This window comes from Phacochoerus africanus, chromosome 2 (genome assembly GCF_016906955.1).
Source record: "Phacochoerus africanus isolate WHEZ1 chromosome 2, ROS_Pafr_v1, whole genome shotgun sequence".
NCBI classification, from domain to species: domain Eukaryota; kingdom Metazoa; phylum Chordata; class Mammalia; order Artiodactyla; family Suidae; genus Phacochoerus; species Phacochoerus africanus.
Genome location: NC_062545.1, coordinates 98726325 through 98742998, shown reverse-complemented (window position 1 = coordinate 98742998; position 16674 = coordinate 98726325). Strand labels below are relative to the sequence as shown.

General features: G+C 44.2%; 1 protein-coding gene across 1 annotated transcript in view; it reads right to left on the bottom strand.

The window, feature by feature from the left end:
• Positions 1-636: 636 nt before the first annotated feature.
• The window catches only part of KATNAL2 (katanin catalytic subunit A1 like 2), a 51644-nt gene continuing 35606 nt past the window's right edge, over positions 637-16674 (bottom strand). The window contains exons 12-14 of the mRNA XM_047764222.1: positions 2893-3055; positions 1546-1648; positions 637-1069 (exon numbers count right to left, since the gene is read on the bottom strand). Of these exons, the coding sequence (XP_047620178.1) occupies positions 930-1069; positions 1546-1648; positions 2893-3055 (406 nt within the window). The 3' untranslated portion in view covers positions 637-929. The remainder of the gene's footprint in view (positions 1070-1545; positions 1649-2892; positions 3056-16674) is intronic.

Here is a 16674-nt window from a genome sequence, read left to right as displayed (position 1 = left end):
TTACCATACGAAAGCTCTAAGTGAGGAGAGGGCTGGCATTACTTAGTGGAAGCCTTCAAAATTTACCAGGAGTTGGAAGCTGAGTCTCAGGTTGTGGGTCTGAAGGAGATGCTGCTAGCTGTGTACTACCCCATGAAGGGATGTAGAGGAGCTTAAGAGCTGGTACCCCATCTAGCTTCTGGTACCAACCTAGAAGCTCAGGTACCTCATCCTAAGCTTGGGATCCAGCGAGGAGCTGTGGCAATGGAAAGAGAAGGGCAGAGCACACAGGATGTGAGATGTGAAGGTGTTATTAGGGCCCGGAACTCAAAACAAGCTGGTAGGTAGTGGCAGTGGCATGCTGGCCACCACTGCTATTAGCTCATCTTCAGAGATGGTCAGTGACGCTCCTGAATGGGGCTAGTCCGGTACAGGTTTGCTGATGATAAAACTGGTTGGGGTGGGAATCAGGGAGAGCTGATGAGATTCAGAATATTGTCAAAAGGAGCAGACTGTCTTCGTCTTCCCTGTTCCCACCCTTATCTGCCCTTGAACTGTCAGCTGGTCTGATGGTCTATCTGGCTCCCGAACTCACAGCCATCCCAACACAACTTTCTCTATCTTTTTCTTCAAAATGAAAATTCCAGTTGACAAATGAGGAACACTATAAGAAATTACTCCTCAAAATTTTATGGGATCTCATTGTGAGAAAAGTCTCCATTGCATGACCTCAGAGCACACACACCTGTAGTCAGTCTTCAGTATTCTGCTGACATTAACCATGAAAAACTAATGAAAGTATCTATTTCCAAAATGGTACAGTTGTCCAAATTAATCCAGTCTTCAAGAATAACTTTTTGATTCCAAGTGATACATTTCTTCTAACACTTAAACTTCAATCAGCTGGCCTCTGTGGTTGTCTTTGCAGCCAGGTCAGGGTACATGTGATTTCAGACAGACTCGAACTCACTTTGCCAGGCTGAGTATCTCTGAGTCAGATTTTTTGCTGAAGGCTTGGTATGAGCTAGCACGTCCAAAAAGTCGGCAGTGGTCACTGTATCCAACTGGATCCCAGGTAAATTGCTGCTTTCTAGATGAAAACAAGAGTAACAGCACAACAATTGACCTGATGGTGATCAATGCTCCTGAGACACTAATAGACCTTCTTTCAAGACAATGCATAATGCAGTATTCTTAATGTTAATGCAGCAAAAGGCAAGACAAGAGGGCTGGAGAAAAAAGTCTTTAATGTGCAACTGAGGCCCTGAGCCCATACACAAAATGTGACTTAAATGTATCATTATAAAGATTATTTAATATTTATATAGTGCTGCAAATGGATTCAGCCCAGAGAAATAAAAGCCTGTGCCCTAAGGAGTTTATCATGTGAGGGCAAAGCTGATCCAAAACAGAACTGCAGAGGAGGAAGGAGTTGAGGGCACAAGGGAGGATTTCAACCAAAGAGCGCACCAAGGCCGAGCCACCAAGAACAGGAGCAAGGCGCCATCTGCTGGTGAAAGTTGAATTTCTCCCAGCGCACCTTTGCTGTCATCCCAACTGGCCTACCTGAATGGTGATTTTCAAGGGCACTGAAGATCTTCCTCACAGGTCGCATGGCTGCTTCCCTGCAGACTAGCTTAATATCTGAGCCTGAGTAGCCCTCGGTCTCCTGAAACAGCCACAAAGCCAGCCGTTAGGCAGCAGGCATAATGCTGGTGGGTTACGTTCTTATAGGCAGGACTCGGTATCAGAGCCTCTGTTTTTGTTTTTAAATCTTTTTTTTTTTTTTTTAGGGCAGCACCCGCAGCATGTGGAGGTTCCCTAGCAAGGGTCAAATTGGAGCTACAGCTGCCGGCCCACACCACAGCCTCAGCAACGCAGGATCCAAGCCACATCTGCAAGCTATACCACAGTTCAGATCCCCAATCCACTGAGCGAGGCCAGGGATCGAACCTGCGTCCTCATGGATGCTAGTCAGATTCGTTTCCGCTGAGCATGATGGGAACTCCAGAGCCTCTGTTTGGATTCTGTGTCTGTCACCCCTGAACACTATACAAAGATTCCAAGATAAGTAATGTTTAGGGAGAGAGGCTGCTAAAGTGTTCAGGTAACCTATGATGCTGGGCAATGAACTGCTTCCTAACACTGTCCAAAGTGTAGATGGGGAGATGCTGAAGGACTGGTCCACCTGTGTTAGCCTAAAAGAGCCCTGGTGTCCAGATCCAAGAAAGTTCTTTGGTTCTTGTAAATAAGTTCATACCTGCCTTTGAGAAACCTCAAAGAACATCACGTGCAAGTGTCCACTCAGAGACAACCCTACCAGTGACAGTGGGGTACAGATCTGTACCTGAAGCTTTTTGGTTCTGAAAGACTTGTATTTAATCATCACAGTAGCCCAATGTAGTATAGCTGTTACTCATTTTACAGAAGTGGGGACTCGGAGAGGAAGTCACGTCCCTGAGGTCACACAGCTAATAAACGGCAGGGTCAGGACCTGACCATGGGATCTCTGAGTCTAATCCATATTCTATTTCCATTCCAGCACATCTCGCTCTGCTGGAATGTTTCCAAGGGATAAAGAGCTCACTCTTCCTTGAAGGAAGTCCATTGCGTTGTTGGGGCAGCTTGGATCTTTTTATTTTTATTTTGTCTTTTTAGGGCCACAGGGGTGGCATATGGAGGTTCCCAGACTAGGGGTTCAATAGGAGTTGCAGCTGCCGGCCTACACCACAGCCACAGCAACGCCAGATCCTTAACCCACTGAGCGAGGCCGGGGATCGAACTTCATGGATACTAGTCAGATTTGTTTCTGCTGAGCCACAATGGGAACTCCAAGCTTGGGTCTTTTAAAAGTGACTCAAGACTCCAAAAAGCCCATGAGAAGGCCCTGTAAGAAAACTCCCAGCAGCTCACCCGGCTCAGCACGCTGTACTCCAGCTCTGCACGCAGCTCCAGGGCGCTGCCCTTGCTCACTGGGGGCAGCCAATGGTGGATCATGGCCTGCCTGGCCTCCTGGCTGGGGAGGTCAACCAGAATCCTCTTCTCTAGGCGGCGTAACATGGCACAGTCCAGCTCCCTGAATTGCGTCAGAAACAGAAGGACTGGTTGAGGCAGTAAACTCACTTCTTAAGCAAACAACTAAATTTGAAGAACACTTAGCAGGAAACAGTTCTGCATCATAACTGTGACTCTGCATCTGTGCCTGAGTGGATAGAACAATTATTTCATGTTGTTTGGGAGAAAGAAATGGCTAAAAAGAAAAAAAGGGAGAGAGGGAGGAAAGAAGGAAGAAAAGGGAGGGAGGGAGGGAGGAAAGAAAGGGAAATAGAATGGAAGAAAAAGGAAAAGAAAAAAGAGAAAAGAGAGAAATGGAAAGAAGGAGAGAAATAGAAAAATATCATCCTGAAATACTTCATGTAAAGGACCTAATTTCAGGAGACTTAATTTGAGGGGAAAAAAAATCCAGGTAACAAAACCCAAGCATGTGAACATTCCCATGGCAATTGTAACATCAATTATTCAATCTGATCTTTTTTTTTTTTTTTTGCCTTTTCTAGGGCCGCTCTCCTCGGCATATGGAGGTTCCCAGGCTAGGGGTCGAATCAGAGCTGTAGCCGCTGGCCAACGCCAGAGCCACAGCAACTCGGGATCCGAGCTGCGCCTGCGACCTACACCACAGCTCACGGCAACGCCAGATCGTTAACCCACTGAGAAAGGGCAGGGACCGAACCTGCAACCTCATGGTTCCTAGTCAGATTCGTCAACCACTGTGCCACTAAGGGAACTCCATCAATCTGATCTTGCCAGTGAATACACTGTTGCTAACAATAGTTTGGGCCCTTCAGGAAGTCCATTAATTCTTCCCAAACTCTCCTTCATGCTGGAGTGAATGACTATCTCACCCCATTGTTCAGGTGACCCCAAGAGTGAATGCTCGTTTCAGGGTGCCCCTTGCAAATGCAGCCCTTGGAGACACTCCTCCCCAAACACTCTCAGGCCAGGTTTATGCAATTTTTCATCTTCAGGCCTTCATTTCGCTACATTTCTTTCTTTCTTTTCTTCTTTTTCTTTTAGGGCCGTACCCGAAGCATATGGAGGTTCCCAAGCTAGGGGTCCAATCACAGCTACAGCCGCCGGCCTACACCACAGCTCACAACAACACCAGATCCTTAACCCACTGAGTGAGACCAGGGATCTAACTCGAAACCTCATGGATACTAGTCGGATTCGTTTCCACTGCGCCATGACGGGAACTCCTCCTTACATTTCTTAATATAAAAATTTCAAGCAAATAGGAAATTAGACTAAAACAACAAAACTCCACATAACTACCATCTTGATTCAACGACAGTTAACGTTTTGCCATATCTGCTTCCTATCTGTTCTTGTTAAATTATTTTAATGTAAATCACATCATTAAACCCCATCCTTAAATGCTTCAGTGTGCATTTCCCCCCAAAAAGGATATTTTCTTAAATAGCTCCAATAAATACCATTATGACACTAACAGAATTAACCCTGATTGCATTATATGTCTGATCCTCATTCCATATTAAAATCTCTCCGGTCGGATAATGTGAGAAAAAGAATGTGTATGTGTATGTGTGACTGGATCGCACTTTGCTGTATGGTAGAAAATTGACAGAACACTCTAAACTAGATATAATGGAAAAAATTAAAATCATTAAAATAAATAAAAATCTCCCCAAACATCCCCAAACTATCTTTTACAGTTTTTCCAACCAAAATTCAATCAAGGATTACGCATCACACGTAATTATGTCTCTTGATCTCAAAATCTAAAGCAGTCTCCTTGGCCTGGATTTTTTTTTGAAAAGGTGAGGCTCACCGTAGAAAAGTCCCACATCCTAGGTTCCCTTGAAGTTTTTTCCTCATGGTATCAGGTGACTGGTTTCTCTATCTGCTGTCCTCCAAGATGGAAGGTAGGCCTCAAAGCTTAATCAGAATCAGGATAAACATACATAGCAAGTGTATTTCCTTGGTGACGGTACGTTTTCATATTCATTACGCTGGGATCCAGGTGTTGGTCTCACTGTCAGTGATGTGGTGTTTAGTTCCTGAGATCACCTGGTGACCATGGCACTCTTCACTGGATGATCCCTCATCTCTTTGCAAGTACTAGGTACTCGACATACAATTCTTTGGTGCCATGTGAATACCCCTTTCCCCATCCCCCACCCCTATTTTTCGGCTGCCCTGAGGCATATGGAATTCCTGGGCCCGGGATCAGATCAGAGCTGCAGCTGCAGCAATGCTGGATCCTTAACCCGCTGTGCTGGGCTGGGGATCGAACCTGCTTCCTGGTGCTGATCCTGTTGCGCCACTGTGGGAACTCCTCCCATCCCCTTTCAACTAGTGGTTTAAGCATCTGTGAATGAGCTTTGAATCATCTGTCTCAGGGGAGTGGTGCAAAACAGCAAATTAAATTTTTTCTTTCCATTCCAAATGTATTATTTGGAATTATTATGTAAAGGAGAGCTTTCCCTCATTAACTGGGACTCTGGTTGCCTTGAGTTACCATTCCTATTAAAAACAGATCATTTTGAGTGTGGAGTCTGTGAATCTTTATACATTAAAACTTCAAGTTCCTAGGAGTTCCTGCCATGGCTCAGAAGGTAACAAACCAACTAGTATCCATGAGGACTCAGGTTCGATCCCTGGCCTTGCTCAGAGGGTTAAGGATCCAGTGTTGCCGTGAGCTATGGTGTAGGTCACAGATGCAGCTTGGATCCCGAATTGCTGTGGTGTAGGCCAGCAGCTGCAGTTCCAATTGGACCCCTACCCTGAGAACTTCCCTATGCCATGGGTTCAGCCCTAAAAAGGAAACAAATAAACAAAGCAAACAAAAACTTCAAACGGGAGGGAAATACCTGTTTGATTTTCTAGTATAGAAATTAGGAAATGCCATGTGTTGGTCAGTCTAAGCCACTAATAGAGAGTAACAGTGAAAACACCATCACCAGATCTTTTCATTCACAAAGATGTCGAGAATTTCCAAAGACTCTCCTGTTTTTCTTGTTCTTGTTCTGAATCTCTGCAATGATATTTCTCTTTAAATTGAAACCATGAAATCGCCCCTCCAGGGAGCATATCTGAATCCTAAATTGGAGGAACCAGATTTCTTAAAAGACTGCATCTTTCCTCTGCCTATTATTCCTCCAGTCCTGAGCTGAGAATCCAGTCTGGGGCTGTTTTCCTGGCAATAACTATTTCCTATTTCTTTTTCTCATTTGCTTTGTTCTTTATCAGCCTCATCCTGTTGGAATCCATCTAACAGCAGCCCCTGCACAACCACGCCCCCTCTCAGGGCCAAGAGGTCACAGGGTCAAGGGGACTTTGCAGCCTTCAAAGAGATTATCTTTTCTATTTGAGATATTAGTAAAAACTAGGGCTTAGGTGCCATTCACCAAGCGGCAGGTGCTGCTTTAAACACTTTAAAGACATTAATTTTCAGAACTACCCTGTGAGGGAGGTACTATTATTAGCTCCACTTTAAGATGAGGAAACTGAGGCACAGAGGCTGATGGTCTTGCCTGAGGTCAAAGCTCGTGAACGGAAGCCCTGGACTCGAACCCAAAGAGGGAGACTCTGAAACCTGTGTCTCAATCACTGGCCTGAAGCCAGCATAGGAACAGCAAGGAGACCCCAAGTCGTATCATGGTGAAATCTCAGAACCCTGAGAAAAAAGACAGGTTCACAAAAGCTTCCAGAGAGAAGGAAAAAAAAAAAAAAAACAGGTTGCACACAAGAAGACTCTCATCAGCAATGTGAGATATTAAAGGAAAATAAAGCAATGACTTCAAAATTCTAAGAAAAAATAATTTCCAATGTAGAAATTCATATCTTTTTTTGTCTTTTTGCCTTTTCTAGGGCCACTCCCATGGCATATGACCCACTGAGCAAGGCCAGGGATCAAACCCACAACCTCATGGTTCCTAGTCGGATTCGTTAACTACTGAGCCAAGATGGGAACTCTGAAATTCATATCTTATGCAAACCATCAATTATGTAGTAAGATAGAATAATGACAGTTTCCATATGCAGAGCCTGAAAGATACTACCTGCATGTACCCTTTGTCAGGAAGTTACTGGGGGACCAAAAAGAGAGGGAAACCAAACCAAAGGGCCACATGGGATCCAAGGAACAGAGAGTTTGGCACAGAAAGAGAAGATGAGCTGGGGTCTCAGGATGCAGTATGCAGTTGGTGACAAGGCTCTGGAAGGGGTGCCTCCAAGAGGAGGAAATTGACAGGTTTCGGGAGTTCCTGTTGTGGCTCAATGGTTAATGAACCCGACTAGCATCCATGAGGACACAGCTTCCATCCCTGGCCTCACTCAGTAATTAAGGATCCGGTGTTGCCATGAGCTGTGGTGTAGGTCGCAGAGGCAGCTCAGATCCCACATTGCTGTGGCTGTGGTGTAGGCCGGCGGCCACAGCTCCGATTCGACTCCTAGCCTGGGAACCTCCACGTGCTGCGGGTGCAGCCCTAAAAAGACCAAAAGAAAAAAGAAAGAAAGAAATTGACTGGTTTCATGATGCCTGGTATGTCTGAGTGAATCCAGAGTCTGCTTAGACAGCGGAGAGCTGCGCCTGAGTTAGTGGCAGAAGGAGGTGATGTCAGTGGGGGAGGGAAGACGGGAGGGTCAGGGAGATCTTTCCATAGAGAAGAGGGACCATTAGACTCACACTTAGGAATTGAGTTCAGCAGTACTGTCCCTGCAGAGTCTCCAGCACACAGAAATGAGTATGACAAACCCCCTGCTTCTATGCAAATAATAGGCACTAACAGGTTGGTGTGGGCCTTGGACTGCAGGAGTGCTGCTCCCATAAATGTCAAAGACAAAATTAGACTTGAGAACCTGCAACTGAAAACCAGGAAGGAGGAGAGAAGAAGCTGGAGAAACGGCTGAGCCGGGATGATGAGCGGTTGCTGAATTTCTCCCAAGGCCTTTCCTCGGACCAGCTGCCCCTCCTGAAAAGTCAGGAGGGGCAGCAGGAAGGCTCTCTGGAAGGAGAACCTTCAGGTCTTTCCATCCCAGCCAGCGTGACTTCTTGAAAGGAAGACCAGGTCCCCAAAAGCCCTAGGCAAATGGAGGCCAGCAGAGGGAGGTGGGAAAACGATCCCTCACTATAGATGGTTGTATTGATCAGCTAATGCCCTAAAGCAAGAGATTTACCTCAAAACTGCTTGTGGGCACAAAATAAGTGCAACTCTCTGACAGCTGGGCCTGATAAATGCACTTTTAATGACATCAATAATAATATAATCATATGAGGGAGGAAACAAAGGACAAATGGAATGTACCCAGGAATCATTCTTTATGCCGATATATTTATGTGAAAAATTTAACCTGCGGCAACCAGAAAACACTCCCTTTAGCTGCTACCCTTTGATTTTTGAACCCAAGTTCATCTGTTGTCATTATCTCCTTTGTCATTTGGTAGGTCCATCCTCTCGAAGATCAAAAGCAACAAGCAAGTGACCGCAACACAGCGAGGGTCCACAGATCTCACTGCCTGGCTCCTGGACCAATGGCCACTGGCCACCTGGGCAGTTTACATGGGCCACGGTGCCTGGCACCGGAGCACCTGGGCTCCCACACCAAATCTTCAGGGCCCTTCCTCAGCCCCTTAACCTGTCTCCCTGTTCCTGGGATAGTGATAATTCCCAGTTTTACAGAATTTGGAAACCAAACATAATTCTGGCTTGTTCCTTCAATGGTCAAACCATCTCAGGGTGGCAAGAGGAAAGCAACCTTCAGTTCTGTAGGCAAAGCCTTTGCAGTGTTGTCTACAGCCAGTGCGAAGTGGGTGACCACGGCAATCTTTGAAGAGTAGATCACGGAACTGCAGTGTCTCTGGTAGCTGACAGGGAGCCAGGGAATAAGGCACTGGTGGTTACCTGCCTTCTGCAGTGAGCCCCCCACAAGGGTGACTCCTACCTACATTTCCCACTTGGGCCAGACCGTTCCCTTTGCCGTTATCTGAAGCTACCTTTTGCCATCCTAGTCGAGTTTCTACTCAGGCCATCATTTTCTTTACTTGGATCTTTTTTTTTTTCTTTCTTTCTTTCTTTTTTTAGGGCTGCACCCAAGGCACATGGAGGTTCCCAGACTAGGGGTCTAATCAGAGCTGTAGCTGCCGGCCTACACCACTGCTCATGGCAATGCCGAATCCTTAACCCACTGAGTGAGGCCAGGGATCAAACCCGTGTCCTCATGGATGCTAGTTGGGTTAACCACTGAGCCACGACAAAAACTCCTTTACTTGGATCTTACACTTTGTCTACCAAGAATCAAGTCCTTTCTATGGGTCCAGTTCAAGCGCTCTCTAACCCCTTTCCTTTTAAACATCTTTCATCAGAAATGGCCTCTTCCGTATACAATTTGATTCTACTTATTGTCTGTACCAGCCACATGCCCGGCTTTATCCTCACTTCATAGTTATGTGTATTTAGAGCTCATCCATTGTGCCATCAGAGAGCCAGCTTTGAGAAGCCGAGGATCATGGACCATATGTCTCGGGTTCCTCTTCCTTCCATCATGCAGAATACTCACACTAAATGCTCAATAGGAACTATTTGGGTGAATGAATAAACTTTTAGTTCAGGGCTACTGGCTTCATGCAAAATGACCTGCTTCCTTAAAGCCCAGTCTTAATTTATGAAGGTGCATCTGCTTTGTTGAAAATTAGCATTTTATACTCATTGTTAATTTGAGTTAACAGAAAAAATCAGCATTAACTTGGGCAATAGGAATAAAACATTCTCTTTTCATCTTTAGTGAAAATAATGGAAGTAATGATTTTAGGGGGTGATTCATGCAACTCACTTGGCTGGGCAGTGCTTTTGAAGAAGCCTCCATATGGGGCCTCTCAACTCCAGAGACTCCTCATCTCATTCTGAGGAGCAAGCTCATAAGCATGAGACAAGGGACCCAGCAGGAGAGCTCCCAGTTTAGTCTATGTCCTACTGGTATTAGAGTCAAGAGCATCATTTCTTTATAATAAAGAATGACAATTACTTCTAGTTACTACAATGCCAACAAAAGAGATACATTACTCTTGCCAGAAAACATATGACCAGTAATTGAGAAAAGAAATGGGAAACTTCTTTTTCCAGCAAAATGATGAACTAGATATTCAGAAATCTCTTGTTATAAAGTCCCCTTAAGGAGTTCCCGTCGTGGCTCAGTGGTTAATGAACCCGACTAGTATCCATGAGGACATGGGTTTGATCCCTGGCCCCACTTAGTGGGTTAAGGATCCGGCTTTGCTGTGAGCTGTGGTGTAGGTCACAGATGCGGCTCGGATCTGGTGTTGCTGAGCCTGTGGTATAGACCAGCAGCTGTAGCTCCGATTTGACCCCTAGCCTGGGAACTTCCATATGCCATAGGTGCAGCCCTAAAAAGACAAAAGACAAAAACAAACAAACAAAAAGCCCCTTTGAAGGCTTGATGAATTGTAGGAAACACTTCTGGAAGACACAACAAATGAGTCCACAAGGAAGCAGCGCCTAAATTCTCAAGCCTTACAAATAAAGAGGAAGCCAAAAATCAGTTGAAATTGGAGCTGTGGCTGATTCAGAAGTGTTTGACTCTTAGTTACACAAAGAAGTTTGGATTTTAAAGCCTACATGTGGCATAGCATAGAAGCCTTGGGCCCATTCAAGATAGTAGGTGGAAACCAGGCCCATCACATAAAATAAAAAAACAGAGGTGACATCCTCTATGAAAGGGTAGGTTAGGAAAATCTCCCCACTGGAGTTCCCACTGTGGTGCAGTGGGTTAAGGATCTGGTGTTGTCTCCTCAGTGGCTGAGGGATAGGTTCAATCCCCAGCCTAGCACAGTGGATTAAGGATCTGGTGTTGTTGCAGCTATAGCATAGGTCAAAGCTGCAGCTTGGATCTGATCCCTGGCCCAGAAACTTCCCTATGCCAGAGGTGTGGCCAAAAAAGGAAAAAAAAAGAAAAAGAAAAATCTCCTCACTAGCAATGGAAAGAACCAAGAAAATTTGTTTGTCTTGTACTTGGGGTGGGAAAAAGTCTTCACTGGTCATTCAGAACCACACACCTACCCTCACTGACATGGCTGAAGAAACCCTATGCTGAGATGTTAGCTTGCAGTGGTCCAAAGCCTGGCATGGTCAGACATACATTTTCTGTGGAGAGATACACACAAGACTCCTACAGATAGGATTCCCCTCCTTAAATGAAGCTCACCATCCAAAATTATGAAATAGACAAACAAGCACCATGAATGAGAGTCTGCAGAAAAAAACTTAAGAACTGTAGATCAGGAGACTATAGAGTCATTATGTTTAAGACGTATGAAGAGAAGAAGGAATCAAGATGGAGTAGCCCATCCGCCCTCTAACAGCCAAAAATCCCTGCATACAACAAATAAACATAGGAAGACACTGGAAAGAAGGAGGATGAGTGGCTAGGGACCTGGGGACTTGAGGAATGATATGGCAATGGTCTTAGGGTATCTTTTTTCCCTCCCACAGACTTCCCACATGGGAGTCACTGGAGAAACCTGCTGTCAAGCTGCTAACACACACAGGCCAAAGCTCAAGAAAAGCTCTAACAACAAAGGACTGACAACAAAGGGCTGGGGAAAGGAGGTCTCCCAGGACACAAAGCCTTTGTGATAACACCTGCCCTACATCAGCCAAATGCCAAGAGAAAACTGCCCCTGCCCCCTCGAATGTCCAAGCTGGGAGTCATGGTGGAAGGAGCTCGGTCCAGGAGGCTGGTGCCATATTAAAACCTTCAAGAAAAAGAAAAGTCAACTAAATTATGGCCCACTCATACAGTAGAATTCTATACAGGTAGGTAGATTTTCAGAGTTGTCCACCATAATGAAGTGAAAGAAAAAAGAAAAAAACCAGGCCACAGAACAAAATACTATGTATCCATGGGATATTCACATTTTTGTTGTTGGGGGGGCGGGGTCTATGAATGTAGTTATGGGGACTATTTACTTTCAAGTCATACCAAAGCCTATAAAGCCTATTTATTTATTTTTTGCTTTTTAGGGCCACATGCAGCATATGGAAGTTCCCAGGCTAGGGGTCAAATTGGATCTGTGGCTGCCAGCCTACACCACAGCCACAGCAATGTGGGATCCAAGCTGTATCTGCAAACTACACCACAGCTCACGACAACACCAGATCCTTAACCCACTGAGCGAGGCCAGGGATCGAACCTGCATCCTCATGGATACTAGATGGATTCATTTCTGCTGCACCACAATGGGGGCTCCCTAAAATATGATTTTTATAATGAACACACATTCTTTTTCAAAATAATAAAAACTGTTTCCTTCTTGGGGAAAAAACATTACCACAGAAGGGTACACAGGCAGCCAGTGATAACAAATAACGAAATAATTTTCACCATTAGGGTTTATACCAAGAGGATAATATTTAGGTCACGGGGGAAAGATTATGATTGGTTTTTTTCTAGTTCTCAAATTTTCTATAAAATGATTATATTAATGTTGTACTTCAAAAAATTAGAATTACAGTTCACATGTCAGCCTGCACCCTGTTAAGAAAAGTAATAATACCACATAGTAAGCAGGCTGAAATCAATTTGTCTAATGAAACCAAATAAACTGTGCCAGGTGTGAATGGGCCAAGGGCAAGGTCAACATCAGTAACCTCCTGCCCACTCAGTCCTGCATCTGCCCTGCTGCACCCACCAAGTCCTGCACCACACACTTCTTTCCTGGTTGTTTCAGAATCACTCATCAACCAAGGCAGAGGATGATGGGCTTGCTGTTATCACCTGAGACAGGGAAGCTCTGTCTGGAGAGAAGCAATTTCAAGCAAAACAATTTGACCACCAGTAGGCACAAAAATACTACTGTTAAAAAAAAAACTCAAATGAGTAAATTTAAATACCTAACTGGCTTTATTCAATGATTCAGAAATCCAAGAGGATTTCACCTAGCAAACTGAAAGAGCTCTGGGGAGTTCCTGATGTGGGGACACAGGTTCGATCTCTACCCTTGCTCAGTGGGTTAAGGATCCAGCGTTGCCGTGAGCTGTAGTGCAGGTTGTACACATGGCTTGGATCCTGAGTTGCTGTGGCTGTGGGGTAGGCTGGCAGCTGTAGCTCTGATTCAACCGCTAGCCTTGGAACCTCCATATGCCACAGGTGTGGCCCTAACACACACACACACACACACACACACAGAAAAAGAAAAGAAAAGAAAAAGAAAGGAGCTCTGAAGAGCTGTACAAAATGGAAGACTATACACAGAAGGAGATGCAACAAGAAAGTTATTAGCAAAGAGTGGATTGCTTCAGGTAAGGTCACCTTTAGGGGACAGCAGTGGCTATCCCGTGGATTACCTCACTAATGCTGACCAGGTAATTCCTGACTGACTGGTTAAGATCACATTTCTAGGAGAGGCTGAAACTGCAACTAGGTTAGGTGTTGAGTCTCAATTTGGCGACGTGGACTTAGAACCAGTGACTTCATTTCAGGCCTGTTGTCACTTTTTTAAACCTATAAAATGACTTTAAAGGTCTACAAGCATGATTGAGTGCAATTACAATGAAAAATGCAGTCATCAGATCAGAGTGAGTTAATGCTAACCACTATTTCCCAAAAGGTTTTCAAAGAGAACATTGGTCTTATGAGATGCTTTTTCAGGAAAGAATTCTGGGGTCAAATAAATATGGAACGTACTGCTTTCTCATCACTTTTCTTAGAGTCACAACACATGATAGCATCTTAAAGATACTGAGAAGTCCTGCCAAGGGGGAAATCAGGTGAACTATATTTAACTCAGTATCTCTCAAACTTATTAGACCATTAGATTCCATTTTTTGGATAATGCTTCCCATTTTTTGGATAATGCTTACTGACCTGAGGGAGACCGTGCCTGCAGAAATGTTGATCTAGAGGATGATGCTAATCAAGGCATGAGGCCAAAAAGTAGGACCTCAGAGAGCACAGCTTCTCCCTGGAGCCCAGAAGATGCATGGAATTACTGCGGAAAAACCCAGGGTTACGTCTGCTGAACTTTTGACGTATATGTATATACTTATACATATGTAGATACTTCTATAGAAATAGGTCACATGTATATACTTCTATAGAAATCTTATGCCAGAGAGAACTCACATGGGAAGAGGGCAATAATTTCTTGGATCTTTTGCTTTCTTCTACATATTAGGTTTTTTTAATCCAGAGTGTGATCATACCATAGGTGGATGACTTTTAAGAGGGACAGTGAAATGTCTAGCCCTTTTGCAAATAGCAAGGAAAAGATGAGCTTCAACACACGTCACACAATTTTTACGTCTTATTTGGACAAACCACCATCATGTTAATTAGATGTCTAAAGATGGCATTTGCCTTAATGGCCCTGTTCAGTATTTTGTTTCCCTCTGGACTCCCAAGCCTGAGCTTGTGAATATTCAATTGGGGCGGGTCAAATTAGCCCTAATTGTGCTTGTTAAACATTTCTTCCATGGCTATTACTTTAAGTGGTGATATTAAAGATACAACAATCATTATTCCTCTCATTGCTTATTTACACATCAAATGACACAGAGGGGCTGCTATTTCTTGCTTCCTTCTTGTCCTCTCTGTGATGTTATAGATTAGGGAAGGGGCTCCTTGGTGGAGAAGCAGTGAATAAACAAAGATGCTGCAACACCACTACGAAAAGGGAGAAAATGACTAGCCCTCTGAGACAGAATGGGTTTGTCTAGGGAAACTGTAAGTTCACAAGCGGTAGATGATAGCCCTGTGCCCTGGAAGATGCTGTAGATGAGTAGTACCACTAACTAAGCATAAATAATTTCTTTGGGAATTTAATGACTGGGTTTTCATGTAGTTTGCTATGATTTAGTTATTTCCCTAAGAAGGTCAGACTGCTTAAATCAGATTAAGTTTATTCCCTCATCTAAGACCCTTAGCCAGAATAAAGGTCTGTCTCAATATTCTTGATAAAAATACACTATTTCTTTCTTTTTTTTTTTTTTTTTTGGCAGTGCCTGAGGCAGTCTGGAAGTTTCCAGGCCAGGGATCGAACTCAAGCTGCTGCAATGACAACGCTGGAGCCTTAACTCACTGCACCACAAGGGAATTCTTAAAATATACTATTTCTTAACAGAAGGACTTGGACAATATGTAGCAAGGGACTTAAAAAACATCTCTACCCTTTGATACAGTAATTCTACTTCCAGAAATCTGTCAAGAAACAGCTAGATTTTGGTCAAAGATTTTTTATTCAAGGAAGTTCATTTCAGTGTTATTTATACTAGAGAAACTTGGAAGCATATGTTCAATAGGAAAGGAATGATTAACTAAATTGTGGTATATTCACATGTGGGAATTTTGGGCAGCCATCACAAAATTCAATTTTCAAGCATTATTTAATGACATTGGAAATGTTCTTACTATAATGTTAAGTTAATAAAAGCAGGACACTAGAGGGAATACAAAATGTACAACCTCTACGGAGGAAGATTTGGCAACCTCTACTATAATTTTGTGCATGTTAACCCTTTGACCCAGCAATTCTACTTCCAGAAATCTATCCCAAAGATACAGTGGCACACGCACAAAGTGATGTATGCACACCAATGCTCACGGCAACATTATTTGTAATAGTCAAAGAGAAAGAACAGCCCAAATGCCCATCAGTAGGTGACTGGGACAGATTATCATATGAACAAAATGGAACCCTGGCAGCTACAAAGGCAGGGAGGGAGAACATTCTGTACTTAATTGGAAAAATCTGCAGAACATTTTGTTATGGAAATAAATAAAAACACAGAACAATTATTTTTTCTTTTTCTTTTTTTTTTGGTCTTTTCTAGGGCCACTTTCGCCACATATGGAGGTTCTCAGGCTAGGGGTCCAATCAGAGCTGTAGCTGCTGGCCTATACCACAGCCACAGCAACACAGGATCTGAGCCGCATCTGCGACCTACACCACAGCTCACGGCAAAGCCGGATCCTTAACCCACTGAGCGAAGCCAGGGATCGAACCCACAACCTCATGGTTCCTAGTCGGATTCGTTAACCACTGAGCCACGATGGGAACTTCCAGAACAATTTCTATAACAGATCACCTTTTGTGTAAGTAAACCAAGTTCAGGGTTTTTTGTTTTGTTTTGTTTTGTTTTTTTTAATGGCTGCACCTGCAGCATATGGAGGTTCCCAGGCTAGGGGTCGAACAGGAGCTACAGCTGCCGGCCTACACCAAAGCCACAGCAACACCAGATCTGAGCTGCATCTGCGACCTATACCACAGCTTGCGGGGCAATGCCAGATCCTTAACCCAATGAGCGAGGCTGGGGATTGAACCTGCATCCTCACAGACACTATGTTGTGTTCTTAATGCTCTGAGCTGCAACGAGAAGTCCCCAAGTTCAGTTATTTTATGGAGTTCCTAAAAAAAAAACAAAAACTTGAGAGTTTACTGGTGGAGCATCTGACAACTTGTCTCTGTACAATGTCTGTCATTCCTTCCATCGGTGCAGTGAGTCTCACCCAGGGGTGATTTTGCCCTTGGGGGGACATCTGGCAATGTCTGAGACTTATTTGAGTTGTAACAACTGGGAGTGCTGCTAACAGCATCTAGTGGGGAGGGTCCAGGAATGCTGCTCAGAATCCAACAGTGCATAGGAGGTCCCAAAGAGATAT